The sequence below is a fragment of the Cyanistes caeruleus genome, chromosome 7, assembly GCF_971803275.1.
Source record: "Cyanistes caeruleus chromosome 7, bCyaCae1.hap1.1, whole genome shotgun sequence".
Taxonomy (NCBI): domain Eukaryota; kingdom Metazoa; phylum Chordata; class Aves; order Passeriformes; family Paridae; genus Cyanistes; species Cyanistes caeruleus.
Window position 1 is genome coordinate 2,658,296 of NC_141707.1, and position 15,635 is coordinate 2,673,930.

Here is a 15,635-nt window from a genome sequence, read left to right on the forward strand (position 1 = left end):
CCATGTCCCTGGTGTTCCCTTGGAGAGGAGCTGTTGGTAACAGCTGGACTAGGCTGGTTTTCCTCTTTACTTACACAGTTCTAGCTGTAGTGAAGGCTTCAGTGCTTACACTGCTTGTGCTCCCTGTCCCCCTTCAGTGAGGGTTCCTGAATTTTGTGTCAACACTTCCACTTGCCAGTGTTTCCTTTAATTTACTGAGTGCAAGTGTAGAAACTGGAAAGAATCTGATATGTGATTTCAGTGCAATATAGAAAGTTTTACAGAGCAAAATTTATATTTTGTGAGATGAGGCAGTCACGTCTGCATGGCACGACACAGAACTGAGTTGGTTTGGTGACTGTAGGTTGGTGTCCAGGTGAGATTTTAAGATTTTTTTTTTAAGGTCTTTAAAAATGCTTGGCTGCCACATTCTCCAGCAGCATCCAAGAGGATGTACCTTGGGAGGCCTTCCACAACAGGACAGGCATGCAGTGACACTTCTCAGTGACTTGTCTCATGGGTTTCCTGGCCTCATGCACTTGGTGTTTGTCCTCTTTCATAAGGAATTTGTCCATTTGCTTTTGGAATTCAGAACTTTTGCTTTTTCCAGGACCCCAAATCAGAGTTTCACAGTGCAGCTAAGGACAAGCAGGTAATGCAGAGAGCATGCTTCAAATTGTGCTTTTTCCAAATTTGGACCCTTCCCTTCCTCCTGGGAAGCTCAGCTCCTCATCCAGCAAAAGCAGGGGAAAAAGTTCTAGCTCTGACAGAAATAGGTGGATAGCTGAATGATGAGTGGTTTGTCTGTGTTAATCATGATTCTGCCCCACTGTGATATCTTCAAGTCACCTCTGTCTCGGCTGCAGGTTTATTATAATCTGCTTCACCTGTATCAGGAATTTGTACCACATCTCTGAGGGTGTTTTTCTTACCCTTTTGAAACTCTTACACCGCCTACTTGGAAAAGGAGGGGGAATGTCCAGATCAGCACAGAATACATGTGGTTTTGGAGGAACTGGGCAAACACAGCAGCAAATTCACTTCTTTATATATTTTTGTCATTATTCTGTGGTAATCCAGTTGATCTTCTGGCCACATCTGAGCATTTAGCTGATAGTACATCTTACAGAGTCACCTGCTATTCTTGGTGTGTGTTTTGAGACAGAGAACTGCTCACAGACTCCAAACTCTTTGAGGAGGGTGTCTGATGGTGTTTGAGGCTTGCAAATACATGTCCTGGAAGAGGTCTGAGTATTGCTGGAGCTATAGGGCAATGCAGCACTTCAGGGCAGTGGGCAGCGCTTGTGAAACCTGCTCTCCTGAGACTGACCCAGTGAAGCTGTGTTCTGCTGGAGAAACGGGAGTTGAAGGGATGTTGTCACAGGGTTGTGGGGTCCTGGGGACTGCTGCCACTGCTTTTGTCACCTTGCAAAGTGATGGCTGGGAAATGTGGTCCCTGGAAGGCAGGCAAGCTCGGGAGGCTGTTCCACATTGGCTCTGCTCTAAGTAAAGCAGCCTGGCCTGGTGGAAGGTGTCCCTGCCCATGCCAGAGGTTTGGAGTGAGGTAGGCTTTGAGGTCCCTTCCAGCCCAAGCTGTTCCATCATTCTAAATAAAGATGCAGTAAATCTCCCTGTGGTCACGGTGAATTGTTTCCAGGCACCCCTAAGCCTCTTCTTCCCTCCTCCTTTCATGTACAGATTCTATATTGGCAGTATTTTATAAACAAACCCTGAAAAGCAAAGGCAGCTTTCCCCCCCTCTGGTTAAAGTGCAGGATCTGTTGTCAAAGGAGAGATTTAATCAATAAAGCTCTGAGAGAGGCTGTGCCTCCCTTCAGCTCGGTGTGTTTGTGTAAACTCAGGGCTGTTTGCTTCTAAGTGCAGAGAGGAAGGTAATTTTGGGTGGGGGGAAATGATCTCGTAATCGATTTGTGCCAGGCAGAAGGATCGGCGGTGGCACCTTTTGGAAGCTGGTGGTGGAGTTTCCATGGCTTTTGGAGAGCAAACCCTACAGTGCTGGGGTGCTCCTAGAGGATAGCCAGGATGTGGGAGGCCTTCCAGCATCCCTTTGTTCCACCGAGGGACCTGCTGCTGTGTCACATCGAGCTGGGGCATCAGAGCTCCTGGTCCCCAGGAACCTGGCTGACTCATCTCTGGAACCCCAGCCCCAGGCCAAGATTCTTGTCGGGGCTGAAGACCAATTAAAGCTGTGAAAGTTCCAGCTCTAAATAAAGTCCTGTGGTGACTGTCCTTCGTGGCTGCTGCACATCTGGAGGCAAAGCTGGAAGGGGCTGGGAGGAGGAAGGTGAATGTTCGTACTCCCACAGGATCACAGAACCATAAAGGGGTTGGAAGGGGCCTTAAAGATCATCTTGTCCCACTCCCCTGCACCTTCCACTATCACAGGTTTCTCCAAGCCCCATCCAACCTGTCTTGAACAGTGCCAGGGATGCATCCACAAGCTCCCCAGGCAACCTGTGCCAGTGTCTCACCCCCCTCACAGTACAGCGTTTCTTCCTAATACCTAAACTCCCACTCTTTTCAGTGTGAACTCATTATTCCTTGTCCCGTCACCGCAGTTCCTGATGCAGAGTCCTGCTTCAGCTTCCTCACAGCCCCTTCAGATCCTGGAATATTGCTTTGAGGCCTCCACACAACCTTCTCTTCTCCAGGCTGGTCAGCCCCAGCTCTCTCAGCCTGTCTCTGTAGGGGAGCTGCTCCAGGCCTCCTATCAACAAATCATTCTTGTGGCAGAACTGTAAGATAAAACAACAACAACAACAACACAAGCTTTCTGCTGGGGTAAGAGAAGATCTGGAATTACTTTAAATCCAGGAAAGGCGCCTTGTGAGGTTTGGTGGTTGGCTGAGGCACCAAACCAGGGAGAAACGCAGGGGCTGCGGCCCCTCAGCCTGTGTTGCAGGAACAGAGGCTCCTCTGGGGCTGTTACAGGGGGGTGGCAGCACTCTCAGACCACGGCCACCCTCTGGCCCAGGGATGTGATGAGGACACAGCTGCTGATACAGCAGCCCCCGTGGTTTTAGGGAGCCTGTGCTCTCAGATGTGTCCTGCTAGAAGCAGGCTGAAATAAGCAGGCATTAAGTGGTTCCTTGTGCTGTTCCTGAGATTTTTAAAAATCCAGCAGTGTGCAGACTCTGAAAATCCTCCTGTGAGGCAGGAAACTTGATGATCCCAGTCCTGATTAAATAATGTTTGACAAACCTGCTGGCTTGAGCTGCAGTTCTGCTGGGCATGTCCCGCAGTGCCACCCGCAGCCCTGTCCATGGATGCTCTCCCAAGCCCTTCCTTTGCTCTGTGCCCAGGGATGTGCCAAGCCTGGCACAGTCCCTGTGGCCCTGGCAAACCTGGCAGGGTCCCCGTTGCCCTGCTTGCTGTCTGCCAGGCCTGCTCCCGTGGCCAGCAGGCGATCCTGGGGCTTATGGCAGGCTCTGACTCTTTGTGCCCATCTCTGCTCCCAGCTGGAGCCCAGGGGAGCCTGAGGTGCCCCTGGCCCCCCAAAAGCCAGGGGTGCACCTCGCTGTGCCCGTCTGGGCTTTCTCCTGCGAGCGGGGTGGCAGTGGGCAGGTGGCCCTGAGCCAGTGCCTGCCCGTGCCGGACGGGAATGTGCCTCTGGAATGATGCTCGGCGTGGACTCGTTGTTCCTCAGGCCAGAGGTGATTGCCCTTGTCCCGGGAGGCACTGGAGCAGAAGTTAAACAAACTTGGGTTTTTTTTTTGTTTTTTTTTTTTTTTTAATGAGATAATTTGCTTGGAAAACCCTCTATACCTCCTGCTATATGAGGCATAGGGATAGACGGTGTTTTGCTTCCTTTAATTTAGGGAGTATTTTCCTTGAGACAGTGGCAAGAGGACAAATTTACAGAATTGTAGCAGGTGGAGGCCTGGCAGCAGCTCACTGGTCTGCATGGAGATCAGTGCAGGGGCTACCTGAAAATTACAGTTTTGGGGGAGGTAATTTGGGACATGACTGCTGGAGAGAATCACGGAATCACAGAGTGATCGGAAGGGTCCTTAAAATCCATTTCATCCCACCCCCTGCCATGGGCAAGGACACCTCCTATTATCCCAGGCTGCTCCAAGCCGCTGGCCTCAGACACTTGCAGTGGTGGGGCAGAAGTAGGAATGGATTGTTAGTAGGAATAAATATGTGCTGGTGAATGGATTTGGTTGGTGCTGCTGATTCAGGCCAGTTTCTTTGGGAAACTTTCCACTGTTCACGCTCATATTTTCATTCTTTTGCTGGGAAAATGAGGACGCAGAGATCTGGTAACTCCACTCCAAATCCTTCTTGTCTACAGCTGAGATGGCTTATGCTACAATAGTACCTGCTGGTTTTAATGGAAATAAATTATGTTAGTATCTTGCTAATGCCTGGTCTAAGCTGACCCAGCTCTGTTTAACAGGATGTGCTGATTAATCGGAGGGGAACATCTTGAGCATTTGGGATGGCAGAGACCTGCAGGGGTTAGAAATGACATTTAAGTGATTTTTCTCTTGAATTTGACGCAAATTTAACATGGAATGCGTTCCAGGTCTCTAAGAATGCAAGATGGGCAGAGAGGAACTTGGAGAGTGGCGATGCTGAAACACTTGGGCTGCAGAGAAGCAGCCAATTAAAGAGGGCTTTTTATGAAGCACAGCAAGGAGAGGACTGTGTTCAGCTCTGCCTGCTGGGGCATTTTCCTGCATATCAGGGAAGTAACTTTAGAAGGCCCATCCTGAGCGGCCGTGCTGGTGCTGGAAGTCTCAGACCTGGTTTTGCTTCTTGGAAAGGACTGCTCAAATCTGAGTGTGCTAAGAGCTCTTCCAGGAATAGCTAGCACTGCCTGAAATGCCGTGGCACAGCCCCAGTGTGGACAGATGCTCCTTGTGCAAGGCAGGAGCCGTGCCCATCGCAGCTGCCATCGCAGCCATCCTCCGCCCCGGTGGTGCTTCAGGGCACCACTCCTTGGGATCAGCAGTTTGGGGTGAGCAGAGTCAGCTGGATCCCTGGGGATGGGCTGGAGCTGGCTCCTGCCAGCAGGGTGATCTCACCCCAGCGCTGGGTGATGCCGGGCAGAAGAGGAGCTCCCCTGGGTACCCAGGAGGGCTGGTTTGATGGTGTTTGATGGTGCAAAGAAGGGGAATCACCTGTGGCTGTGGGATACTGTGCATAAAGGACACAGCTGGCTTCAGTCTGGGAGCTTGTGCTAGTGGCACAGCAGAGTCCCTGAGACAGCTTGCCTGCAGAACAGGGATGCTCAGGAATCCCAGAATGATTTGGGTGGAAAGGAACCTCAAAGCCAATCCCATTCCAGCCCCTGCCATGGGCAGGGACACCTTCCGCTATCCCGTATTGTTCCAAGCCTTGTCCAACCTGGCCTTGGACACTTCCAAGGATGGGAAATACTGCATGTCACTTGGTCTAGTGCCAAAAAAACCCTGATACCGCCACCCCCCTCAAAACTGAATTTGAGCATGTTCTTTTGGTATAAGGGTGGCTGGTTAGATCAGCATGGTGGGTCTCAGGTGGGGTTTCTCCAAGCTAGGCTATCTACTGCTTCTATACTTCCATATTCTGCAGGGCAGGGGCCAGGGGTTGCTGACTCTGTGGGTTATTTCCCCCCTGTTCTCTCTCCCTCCCTCCCTCTACTACACAGCTTCAAAATAATTGGTAACGGTGGATGTTTTTCCCCTGGGGCAGTATGGAGCTGTGTCTTAGTAATCTGCTGGAGGCTTGGGTAGAGTGGGAGTGGAATTGATTGTGTGGGTTTTTTTTCCTTCCTGCTCCAAGACCACTTCTTGGCACTGAGGAATTTTTCTTTAGACTTCTTTGGGGAACAGATGCGTGAAGTACAGTTACCACTCATACATATGGCTTTTAAAATATGGAAGCTGTTGGACTGAAGTGGCTTCATATGGTGCTGTTGGAGGATGAGAATTAACATGGAATTTTGGGTTTCTGAGGCTTGAATGTGTCGTTGGAAAGTTGTGGTTTTTTTTTTTTTTAATAATGTTAAGTATTAATCTGCATCTTTATGGTTATTAATCAAAGTAACGTTTACAACTCTGAAAATTACTCTCTGCAGCCCTTAATGCCTAAAATAGCATTGTAGTTTAATTTCAAGGATAAATAGGTTATATAATGTACAATTTAAATGGCTGTTAATCTTCATTTGCTAATGCAGACATCTTTTTCTTTAATTGCAGGTTCCCATTTTAAAAGCCATTGGAAGACACTCTGCCACCCTCTTGGATTACTTCCCACCTGACTCAGCATGTCACTGTGCCCTGGATTTTACAAGGTGGCCATGATTTAATCCCCACTTCCCACTCCTATGTATTGGTGAAGCATTGGGGCTCTTTTGAGCTGCTGTTACTCCTGTGGGAACTGATCTGTCTCCAGTCCCTTCTCCCAAGGACTAGACATTGCCAGCAATGAGCTCCCAAAGCCATCCAGGTAAGGGCAAGGCTGCTTGGAGTCCCAGCAGCCACCCCAGAACACAGTGTGCTGCATGAACACACATTTTAATCGTGCTGAAATGGTCATCCAGAGCCCCTTCCCTTCCTGCTCCCTCTCAGACTTTGTGTGAAGGTGGAAAGTGCTGTTGCTGTTATCAGGAGTTACAAGGAAGTTTGGCCGTTTCAGGTTTCTGATTGTTCCAAAATTTGGGTTTCTAATTGTTGCATCAGTGAAAATTGGTATTTTCTGAGTCATTAACCAGATGTTTAATTTGTTAAATCTGTGCTGATGAGCCTTAACGATATGGAGTGTACCTCCAAGGAACTGGCACGGTTCTGCTGGTGCCTTTATTGATATTTAACAAAACTCTTGGACTTTTAAAGTACTTTTTAATAGGGAGGAATAGTTTTGCTGGAACAAAAGTCAATTGATCCACCTCAGTGCTGTCTGGGGGATTATCCCTAATGTTTCTTGTAATTTGAGGCATGATTCATCACTACTAAATTGTGCATCTCTATCTGTCAGGAGGATCTGTAGCTGTTCAGTTACCTGCTTTCCAGCTTAAAAGTGCCTCACACATTTATTTTTAGGGAGTTTGGGGCAACTTTTGTGTTAGACAGAGCTTTGTAAAGGGATTTTTAATTATGCTTGGGCTGTTTCAGTTTATGGTACAGAATTGGCTGCTGGGAAGCAAATAATCCAGCAACAGCAAGGCACGTGGAAGGACTTATTTCACTCTGTCTCTGAGAGATTACTCTGTGACTTCAGTTTAATCAGGTTGGGGTTAACAACTAAGGCTGAAGTGCTGAAAGCCAGGAAGAGCTCCTAAGGTTTAAGGAGCCACTTGTTTGTGGGGGAAGAAATCATGCAGTAAATGGGGATGCTGGAGTTTACAGGAAGCAGGGGTAGACCTGACCCTCTCCTTACAACTGGAAAGAGTTTATGAGTCTCTGAAATCATTAGAATTATCAAAAAGAAAGGAAAAACAAAAGCAGCCTCTGCTTCCATAATGTAGCAGCAGTCTGTGGGATTTTGAAATATGTTCTGTGAGAAGCTGAGAAACTTAAGTGTGTTTGTATGAGTTTAGGTGTTTACTGGAGACACAAATTCCAACTGGTGTTTTCCAGGAGCTCTTCAGGTAGCAGGTAATTGTTGTTTCAGTGTTTTCATGACTCAGGAGTGAGGCTGGGCAGCTGTGCCTGCCTGCTTTTCTCTCATGGTGATGGTGGGACACCTTAAACACCCACCTGCAATCCAAACACAGCCGTGGGCGTTTCTTGGCTCCTTAAGGAGCAGCTCTCCAGAGGTTTGAGAAGTGGTGGTGTCCTTCCTGGTTGGGCTGTTGTGCAGTGGAAGCCTGATGCTGGTTTGTCTTTCTTCCTTTCATAATCCATCACTGAACACTTGTTTCTCCTGCCTCTTTCTGCTGTTTTGGCTGAGCTTTTCCGTAGATCCCAACATCATCTTGAGCTTTGTTTTTCTAACAACCCTGTCTAGAGTGGTGCTGAGGAGAGTGGTCTGACTAAAACCCAGGGGTGTGGCAGCTGGGCAGGATGGTGTTGGATACCCATGCGCCCTTCCTGGGTGCTGGGTTCTTACTCTGGTTGTACTTCCAAGGGTTGGGTTGGACTTCTGCAGTGTTTCGTGGTGACTTTTCACTCTCGGTGTTCTTTCTCGTTTGCTCGTTTCTCTTTTAAGAGTCAGTTGCATAATAAGGAGCAGAAATATTTCTCAAGCCTTGCCAAAGATGACATCTGGACTTCTCATGTCAGTTATCATAGCCATGTTGATTATACAGCTACAGGTAATTATTCCTAATGATGGGCATTGTTTAAGGGAAGGCTCTGGCTTAACTCGAGAGCCTATTAAGCCTTGCTTCAGTGGGTTCGAGCTTTCTTCTCTAATCTTCTCCAAGCCCTAATGGGATGTTTTAGGAGCTGTGCCATGAAATTGTTGCGGCGTAGATGAATGGAAGTGGTTTGGGTTGGGTTTTTTTTTGTTTTCCGTGCTTTTTTGATTTTTCATTTCACTCTGCAAAGCTTTTGTGAGCAGTGTTGGGCACTGAGGGCTTTTCACTGAACAAAGTGGAAAAACACGGAGGGGATTTACATTGGCTAAGAAAAGTGGGGCTTCTTCCCCCATCATTTCCTCTTCTTTTGCTGTGTTTTGGAGTAGGATTCTTTAGGGAGAAAGAAATAGCTTTTGGAGAAGAAAATACCCAGGTGGGAGAAAACTCCCTGGGAGGCATCACGTGGCCTTTGGCTTTTGGCAGAGGAGTCGCCGCCTCTTCCAGCTCTGGAACAAAGCTGGAAAAAAACCACGCTGAAACTGTGCTGCAAAGGCTCAAGTTGGTTCAAAGTATAATTAAGAAAATTAGGCTAATTAAGATAACATTTAGGATTATGACAAAGCTTGGGGGGGGGCGGGGGAAAGTGTGTTTAGTTTCACTCCTTAACCTGTTCGCGTTGGCCACAATTTAAACTTGCCTTGCATAACCCATGGTGTTCTTCTTACCCAGGCTGACTGGTTTGTGAGTAGGTGTGGGGTTTTTCTAATAGTTTTTTAAAAATGTTTTAGGGTTTTTTTTCCCTCTCATATTGACCTTAAATGATTCCTTGCAGTCGCCTTCTACCTCCCCCCTAAATTCTCAGTGGCTTGAGTTTCACTATCGTTTGCTTCTTTAATCAGTAAAGATTGTTCTGCTGATACTAGTTATACATAAAGATTAGTTTTAAAAAACCAAAACACTTAAAGTTAATCACTCAACTGATTTGTATTTGTTTAAAGTTCACTTTCCTTTGTAAAAGCTGAAAAATCTCCATGTTCAATGAAGCATTTTGTTTATGAAATGTTATCTTGCAGGAATTAACCAGTCTGAATGCAAATGCTCCATCCTTTCTTCAGAGCCACTCTTGCAGAGATGCAAATTTCAGCTACATCTTGCAGTGCTGAATGTTTGATAATTAGGAATATTGAAGTTTTCAGAATGAGCTGCCTGGCTGACAGGGAAAAATCTGCAGCAAGGGATCATCAGGGCTGAGAGGAGCTCCTGGAGGAAGCAGAGAGCTCTGGGATCACATGGCACCGGGAGAACGAGTCGGGGAGTCACGTACAGCGATTTGCTGGGCAGATAAGGACTTTTGTACGGGGCTTTATCTGCACCCAGCCACTCTCCTGCCCTGCTCCACGGCTCAGCGAGGCATGGAAAGCCATTTCATGCAGCACACACACACAGAAGAGCTCTCCCTGTGAGCATCTCCCAACGTTTTGCACCACCCGATAAATATTTGATGCATTCTCTTTTTAAAGATTAAGAAGTTTCTGTGGAGATGCGTTTCAAGGCGGCTTTAAATGACACTGACCTACTTTCTGGAAGCAATGAGGCTGTCTGGGGAAGTTATCTGGGGGCAAGAGCATCATTTCAAATAAACACAAGGACTATGGGGGGAAACTCCAGGCCTCCTCTAGCAGGGCTGGGCTGTGGTGGGTACTTGGTGGTTGTGGAAGAACATCTGGGCATGGTGTATCACAGAGTTGTGGAATGATTTGGGTGGGAAGGGGCCTTAAAGGCTACTCCATCCATGGGTAGGGACACCTTCCACTGTCCCAGGTTGTTCCAAGCCCTGTCCAACCCAGCCTGGAACACTACCAGAGAGCCCTGCTTCCCCTTACCACTCTGGTGCTCTGGTTTTACTGGATTGTTCTAGACTGGGAATTCAGAGGCTGTTTCCCTGAGCAGCCTGGTCCCTCAGTTTTGGGGGGACTTTGGGGTTGGCTGTGGTGTAAACTCAGAAGAGCTGAAAACTCCAGCAGATGGAACTGGCCATACCTCCACTCACTTTTCTTTCTCCAGCCCACAGCAGAAGGCCTTTTCCTCCTGCTTTCCTGTCCTTACCTATGTGGGAGCTGAGCCTGTCCTGGATTTCCTCTAGGAACAGTGTCATTTTGAGGTCCTTGAAAGTTTTATGTCTGCTCCCACTAAATCTGTGAAGTTTTCTCTTTCTGGAGCATCAAATAGTTGGGACTTTCTGTGCAAGGGTTTGATTGTACCCTCAAAAGAGAAGAATTGTTTTGTGCTTCAACTTGGGGTTCAAGCTGAAGTTCCTGCTAGGTCAGTGTCCCTGCCAAGTACGTTCCTCTCATTTCTGCTTTTTCTTTAAATGCAGTTCTTGCACTTAGGAATTCTTTAAAAGCCTGTTTCTAAAGTAAGATTTTTAGCCTGTGATGTTTCCTGCAGTGCAAAGCTGAGAAGCAGGTACTTGTGATGAGAGGCAGAGAACTCTGGATTATTTTGAGTGAAGTACAGGGTAGGAAAAGGTTTTAAAAAGTAGTACTTTTAAGGTCAGGTGATTCTGTAATAATGTTTGAGATAGTCCTTGGAATGTTGTGTCTCACTTGGAAAGGAGACAAATCTTTTTCCAGGAGGTTACTACATTTTTGTTACTCACTTTTGGTCAACCCCAGTTCACCCTGTGTCTCATACTTCCCCAAATTAATTTTGTTACCCAAAGAGTGGATAAACAATTGCAATGACATTTCTTCTATTAGTGTAGTGTTTAGTACATTTTTTTCATCCTCTGACATCTGCAGAAAGTGCCTTTACAGTCAGAGGATAGTGAAGAGTGAGTGAATGTGGAGTAGCAGGTGCCTGGCTGGAGAATGAACAATTGCGGAATTGGTAATTCTCCCATCCATCACTAAAGACTTTGCCAGTCCCTTTCTCCCCATAGCTTGCAAGGTACCAGGAATTTCCCCTTCCCACCTTCCCCACCATTTTTATTTATGTGTTTATTTTATTATTTCTATTTAGGCCATTAAGCAGGAAAGGCCTTGACACCTGCATGGTTTGAGGTGCCAGGTGGAGTGGTCAAACCACTGAGAAATGGGGCACACAATTATTCTTCCACTAAGACAACTAAAATTAACACATCAGCAGGTCTTTTAAAGGTTTTGTTTCCATAACCAAACCCAAAATCTTGTTGTTTCATCAGTTACTGGGGAAATTTTAGCTGCAGTGCCCTGGTTTGTTTTGAGGTGCTCAGCAGCTCTTGGGGTTCTCTCTGGGAATTGCTGTTAACCCTTTGGCTTGATGGACTGATTTGCTCAAGTGATTTTTGAAGCCGATTTTTAGCCTCTCAGAAGGGTGAGTCTGATACTAAACTTCATACCTACTGTAAGGTGAATTCCACATGGGAGTAACCCCAGGTGGGCTTTTCTGAGACCCTCCTGTTTCAGCTGGAAGCCACCCCTGGTGGCAGCAATGCTTATGTGAGTTTCCAGGAGCCTCTGAGTGTGTTTGGGGTTCAGTGGGGCATTGCTGGTCCTGCTTTGAACCCTGGCATCACAGGTTTTGCCAGGTAATCCACAGGCCAGGCTTAACCTTCCCCATATTTGTAGCTGCCCTGATCCACTTTGATGTAGCAATAAATGTTTTGAAAGCTTGGGTTGCCAGGTGTGAGGAGGTTCTGCCAGGATGGCTGGGCAAGGTCAGCCCGGGGAGACAGACGCCTGACCACAGCTGCCTGTGGATACCTGGGGAAGGGGGGAAGCACAGGTAGGATTGTGCCAACAGCCATTAAATACACCCTCTCTCAACCTCTGCTCATGTGTGAGGTGGATTTTTGGGAAGGCTGATAAAGTAAATTTTTCTTTTGTTTGTTGTTTTTTTTGGGGTTTTCTTCTTTGTCATTTTTGTTTGAACAATTCCAGCACTGAAAAACAACTTTTGCTGACTTGCCTGTGAACGAGCAGAGTGCCTCTCCTCCAGGAGAAACTTCCAACCAATTCAGAGTTGCTTGCAGTGGAGGAGACTTCTGGAAACCCTCTGTGCTCTGTGGGAGAGCTGGGATCAGTGTGTTGGAGAAATTGCAGCCGCATTCAAAGAAATCACTTTTTTTTTTAAAAAAAATAAAAATAAAAATAAAAAAAATCAATCCTGACCCTTTTGCTATTCTGGAACCTGTGCACTCGCGCTGTTTGTAGCCGTTGTGCTGCCAAACCACATAAATAGCTTTATGGGGCAAATGGTGATGGGAGCGAGGTCTGATTTGGGAGCTTTGAACTGCCAGCCTTGGCCTCAGGTACCTGTTTTGAACTCCGAGGCAGCTGCTGAGGCTCTGTGCCCCCACCGGGATCAAAAACACAGAGCAAGGGGCCATGGGCTCTGCGTGCCCCCCCTGGCTCTGCGTGCCCCTCGTGGCTCTATGCTCACTGTGCAGCAGATTTTGAGTTTTTCTTTACCAGCTGCTGCTGTCCGTGAACTCCCGTGTGATGACTTTCTGTTTCAGCCCGTGGTCGATAGCCCCGGATCAATGCGGGTGTTCGGCCGCGCGGCTGCGGAACTGGGAGCAGCTGGGAGGTGGAAACGCTCCCTCGGGTGGGTTTTCTGCTCAGAGATATGAGGGCAGGTGTGTTTTTTGTCTGCTGCTGGAAAGGTGGCTTTGGCAGCTCTGATGAATGACAGTTCTTTGGGCAGGAAACCCTTAAAGCTTGGTGATGTTAAAATAATCCATTGAGAATTATATTTTGCTCCTCTGTTTCAGCATTCAAAACTTGCACTTTCTACTCAAACGGGCTTAACCCTCTCTGTTAGCTGTGACCTTTATTTTATGCTGCCTATAAAGAGAAACAGTTTTAAATGGTTTTTTCACTCCTGATCTAGAAAATGCTTGAGCTGCTCCTGTGGGAAGACATAAAAGCTTGAATTAGACCAAACCTCTCTTCCTTGGTCGTAAAATCATCCAAAACAGTAAAAAACACTGTACACCAAACTCCACAAGTCCATCCAAGTACTGAATTCTTGACATCTGTCACTCCAGGAAAAATCTCTGAAATTTCCCAGAACTTGCTTTATTCTAACTAAGGTGCCAGTGGTCTCACAGAACCTCTGCCAGGGGAAAGCATGTGATCCTCACAGCTTACCAAACCCAGGAGAAGGGCTCTGGCATCTCTTCCCTGCCAGCAGCAGGAATCTGATTGGCATTAGATGGCTTTTTCCCTTCCTTTTTTTCCTTTCCAGCAGGTGCAAGGCCTGTTCTGCAGGCTCGTAACTCTTGACAGGTTTATCGTGATGTCTTCTTGGCAGGTAGGGCTGATGCTATTCCTTCAGCCTGCATTAAAGATTCTTTTCTTTTTTACTTTTTCCCTTCAAAGTGGAGCTCTGTGCAGTAGCTCTTTCAAGGAGGTGATGGGACTGTTGCCCCTGGTTTCCTTCTTTTTATCTGAAATTGCAGCAGGTAGAGCCAAACCTGAAGGGTGACTACACCTTCACCACCACCTCCACCTCCCTCAAATAAACTTGAGACGGGTTGATCTGAACAAACACAGCAGCAGGTCGTGGTGACAGAGGTTTGGGAAAGCTCTGATTTATTCCTCTCATGTATTTTCTTCTTCACAAGGAAAGTTATACAGGGCAGGTTCTGCTCAGGCATTGCCTGATTCCTGAGTCTTTCTAAGGAAGCTGCTGTGTGAAAGTTGCCCTTTTAATTTTTTTTTGTTCGTTTGTTTCCTCTCTTTTTGATGGTGCTTGTCATGGGAGACCTCAGCCTGTTGTTTTTAGCAGCTCACCAAAGTGCTTAAGGAGAATTCCTCCTCCTTCACTGATTAATTTCTGGCACGGAGCATAAAATAGCTCTTGCGTCAATAAATCGTCACAGCCTTTGCTTGTCTCTGTCAGCGTAAATACAGTTGGACTCTAACATGCCCCCAAGTAGGCCAGAGGTTGCCACTTCTGCAGCTGCAGGGTGGTCAAGTCCAGCAGTGCATGGCTGGGGTGTCAGAGCTGCTGCAGCTTGCCTTGCAAGCCTCTCTGCCCCCCACCCCTCCTTAACTCCTTATCTTCTGGAATTCTACTCTATTTCTAAAGATATTGTTCTGCAGTTTAGGTCATGATGGCTTTGGGTGCATCTGCTTGATTTCCTGGGAAAACAGGAGTGTGTTTGTGGCTGTGAGCAAGGGTTCTGTTCAGTGGCTTGAGCCCTCATTTTGCTGCTTCACCTCCCATCACTTGGCTCCTTTCAAACTGCTTGCTCAGACTTTTTTTTTTTTTTTCTTTTTAATTTTTTTTTTACTGGTAGTTCTGATGTTTGCTTTTGTTGGGGAAACTGTGGATAGCAGTTGCACAAAAGAACGTGATGTTTTGGGAGTGATTACCCAAATCATTGGGCAACAGGGACTTGATCTTTAGATGTTCCAGCCATCAGATGAAAGAAACTTTCTGCAAAGCCATTTGCTGGAACAACTGTTGTGCAAACCGGGTGCTGAATGCTGCTGGAAATGGGGAAGCGGGGGTTAGAAACCTGGAAAGTGGGTCATCCTTCTGCACTTGGGATTCTTGCAGGGAAGCTTGAGGGAGCTGCTGGAGAGGCTGGGACCATCCACTGGCAGCTGCTGAGTCAGAGAGTGGGATGGAAGCTGCTGGTTCTCTCCAGAGGTTTCTCCTTGGAGCGTGCCCTGATGGAACTGCTCGCTTGGGCTTTCCTGGAGTGCGTTCTGCCTCCCGCTGGCAAGGCTGCCCCTGTGGCTGCCCTGCCTCTAAATGGAACAGTTGAGCAGACTGGAGAATAAGAATAATTTAAGAAATGTTTCTAAAATTTAGTTTTTTTTAAAAATTACTATTCTCTTAATCTACATCTAAATACAAACACAAGCTGCTGGTGGAGGGGCAGGAGAAGATTTCCTCGATATTCCACCCATGGATGAAAACTCTTGGCAGGTATTTTTGCCAGTTTTGAGAAACCAGATGTAGCTGCACTAAACCAAAGTGTTCCATGATAAACTTCTGCATGTATTCCTTCTGTCCCCTGAAAAAAACAACCAGCCTGCGGATGCCAGTGGATCAGCACTGGAAGGGCAGGCCTTGATGTGATTTGGGTTTGGAAGAAATTCCAGAGGTAGAACACCTATTTTGAGGAGAAAACTGTCTGCTCAAAGGTGACTTGCATTGCCAGAAAGGAGAGCATGGTCTACTCTCAGCCTCACGTGGGGATGTGATAAGCTCTGTATTTTCTGGGATTTCTCTTCTTGTTCCCTGACCTTCCTCCTCCTCTCTGGAGCTGTGAACTAATACTCACTAACAGATTTACATGTTTTGGCCAAAATGCAGAATGTGTGCAAAGAATGTCCCCCCTGCCCTTTTCCCCCATTGGAGCTGGAGGCCTGAGAGTGAAATACAGGTTTCAGAGCATTTTCCTGCTC

The 15,635-nt window shown here is 47.1% G+C and overlaps 1 protein-coding gene and 1 long non-coding RNA gene across 48 annotated transcripts in view; both read left to right on the plus strand.

The window, feature by feature from the left end:
- The window catches only part of HDAC4 (histone deacetylase 4), a 172,142-nt gene that overhangs the window by 19,629 nt on the left and 136,878 nt on the right, over window positions 1-15,635 (plus strand). For 36 of the 47 annotated variants that reach the window (XM_086898701.1, XM_086898718.1, XM_086898713.1 and 33 more), the window contains one exon: window positions 6,188-6,437. In XM_086898701.1, the coding sequence (XP_086754827.1) occupies window positions 6,416-6,437 (22 nt within the window). In that variant the 5' untranslated portion in view covers window positions 6,188-6,415. The remainder of the gene's footprint in view (window positions 1-6,187; window positions 6,438-15,635) is intronic. The other 11 variants (XM_086898738.1, XM_086898735.1, XM_086898743.1 and 8 more) reach the window with 1 other exon arrangement.
- LOC147652067 (uncharacterized) lies at window positions 8,139-12,373 on the plus strand. The gene is made up of 2 exons (XR_015289555.1): window positions 8,139-8,244; window positions 9,303-12,373. It is a non-coding gene; the product is annotated as an uncharacterized LOC147652067 (long non-coding RNA).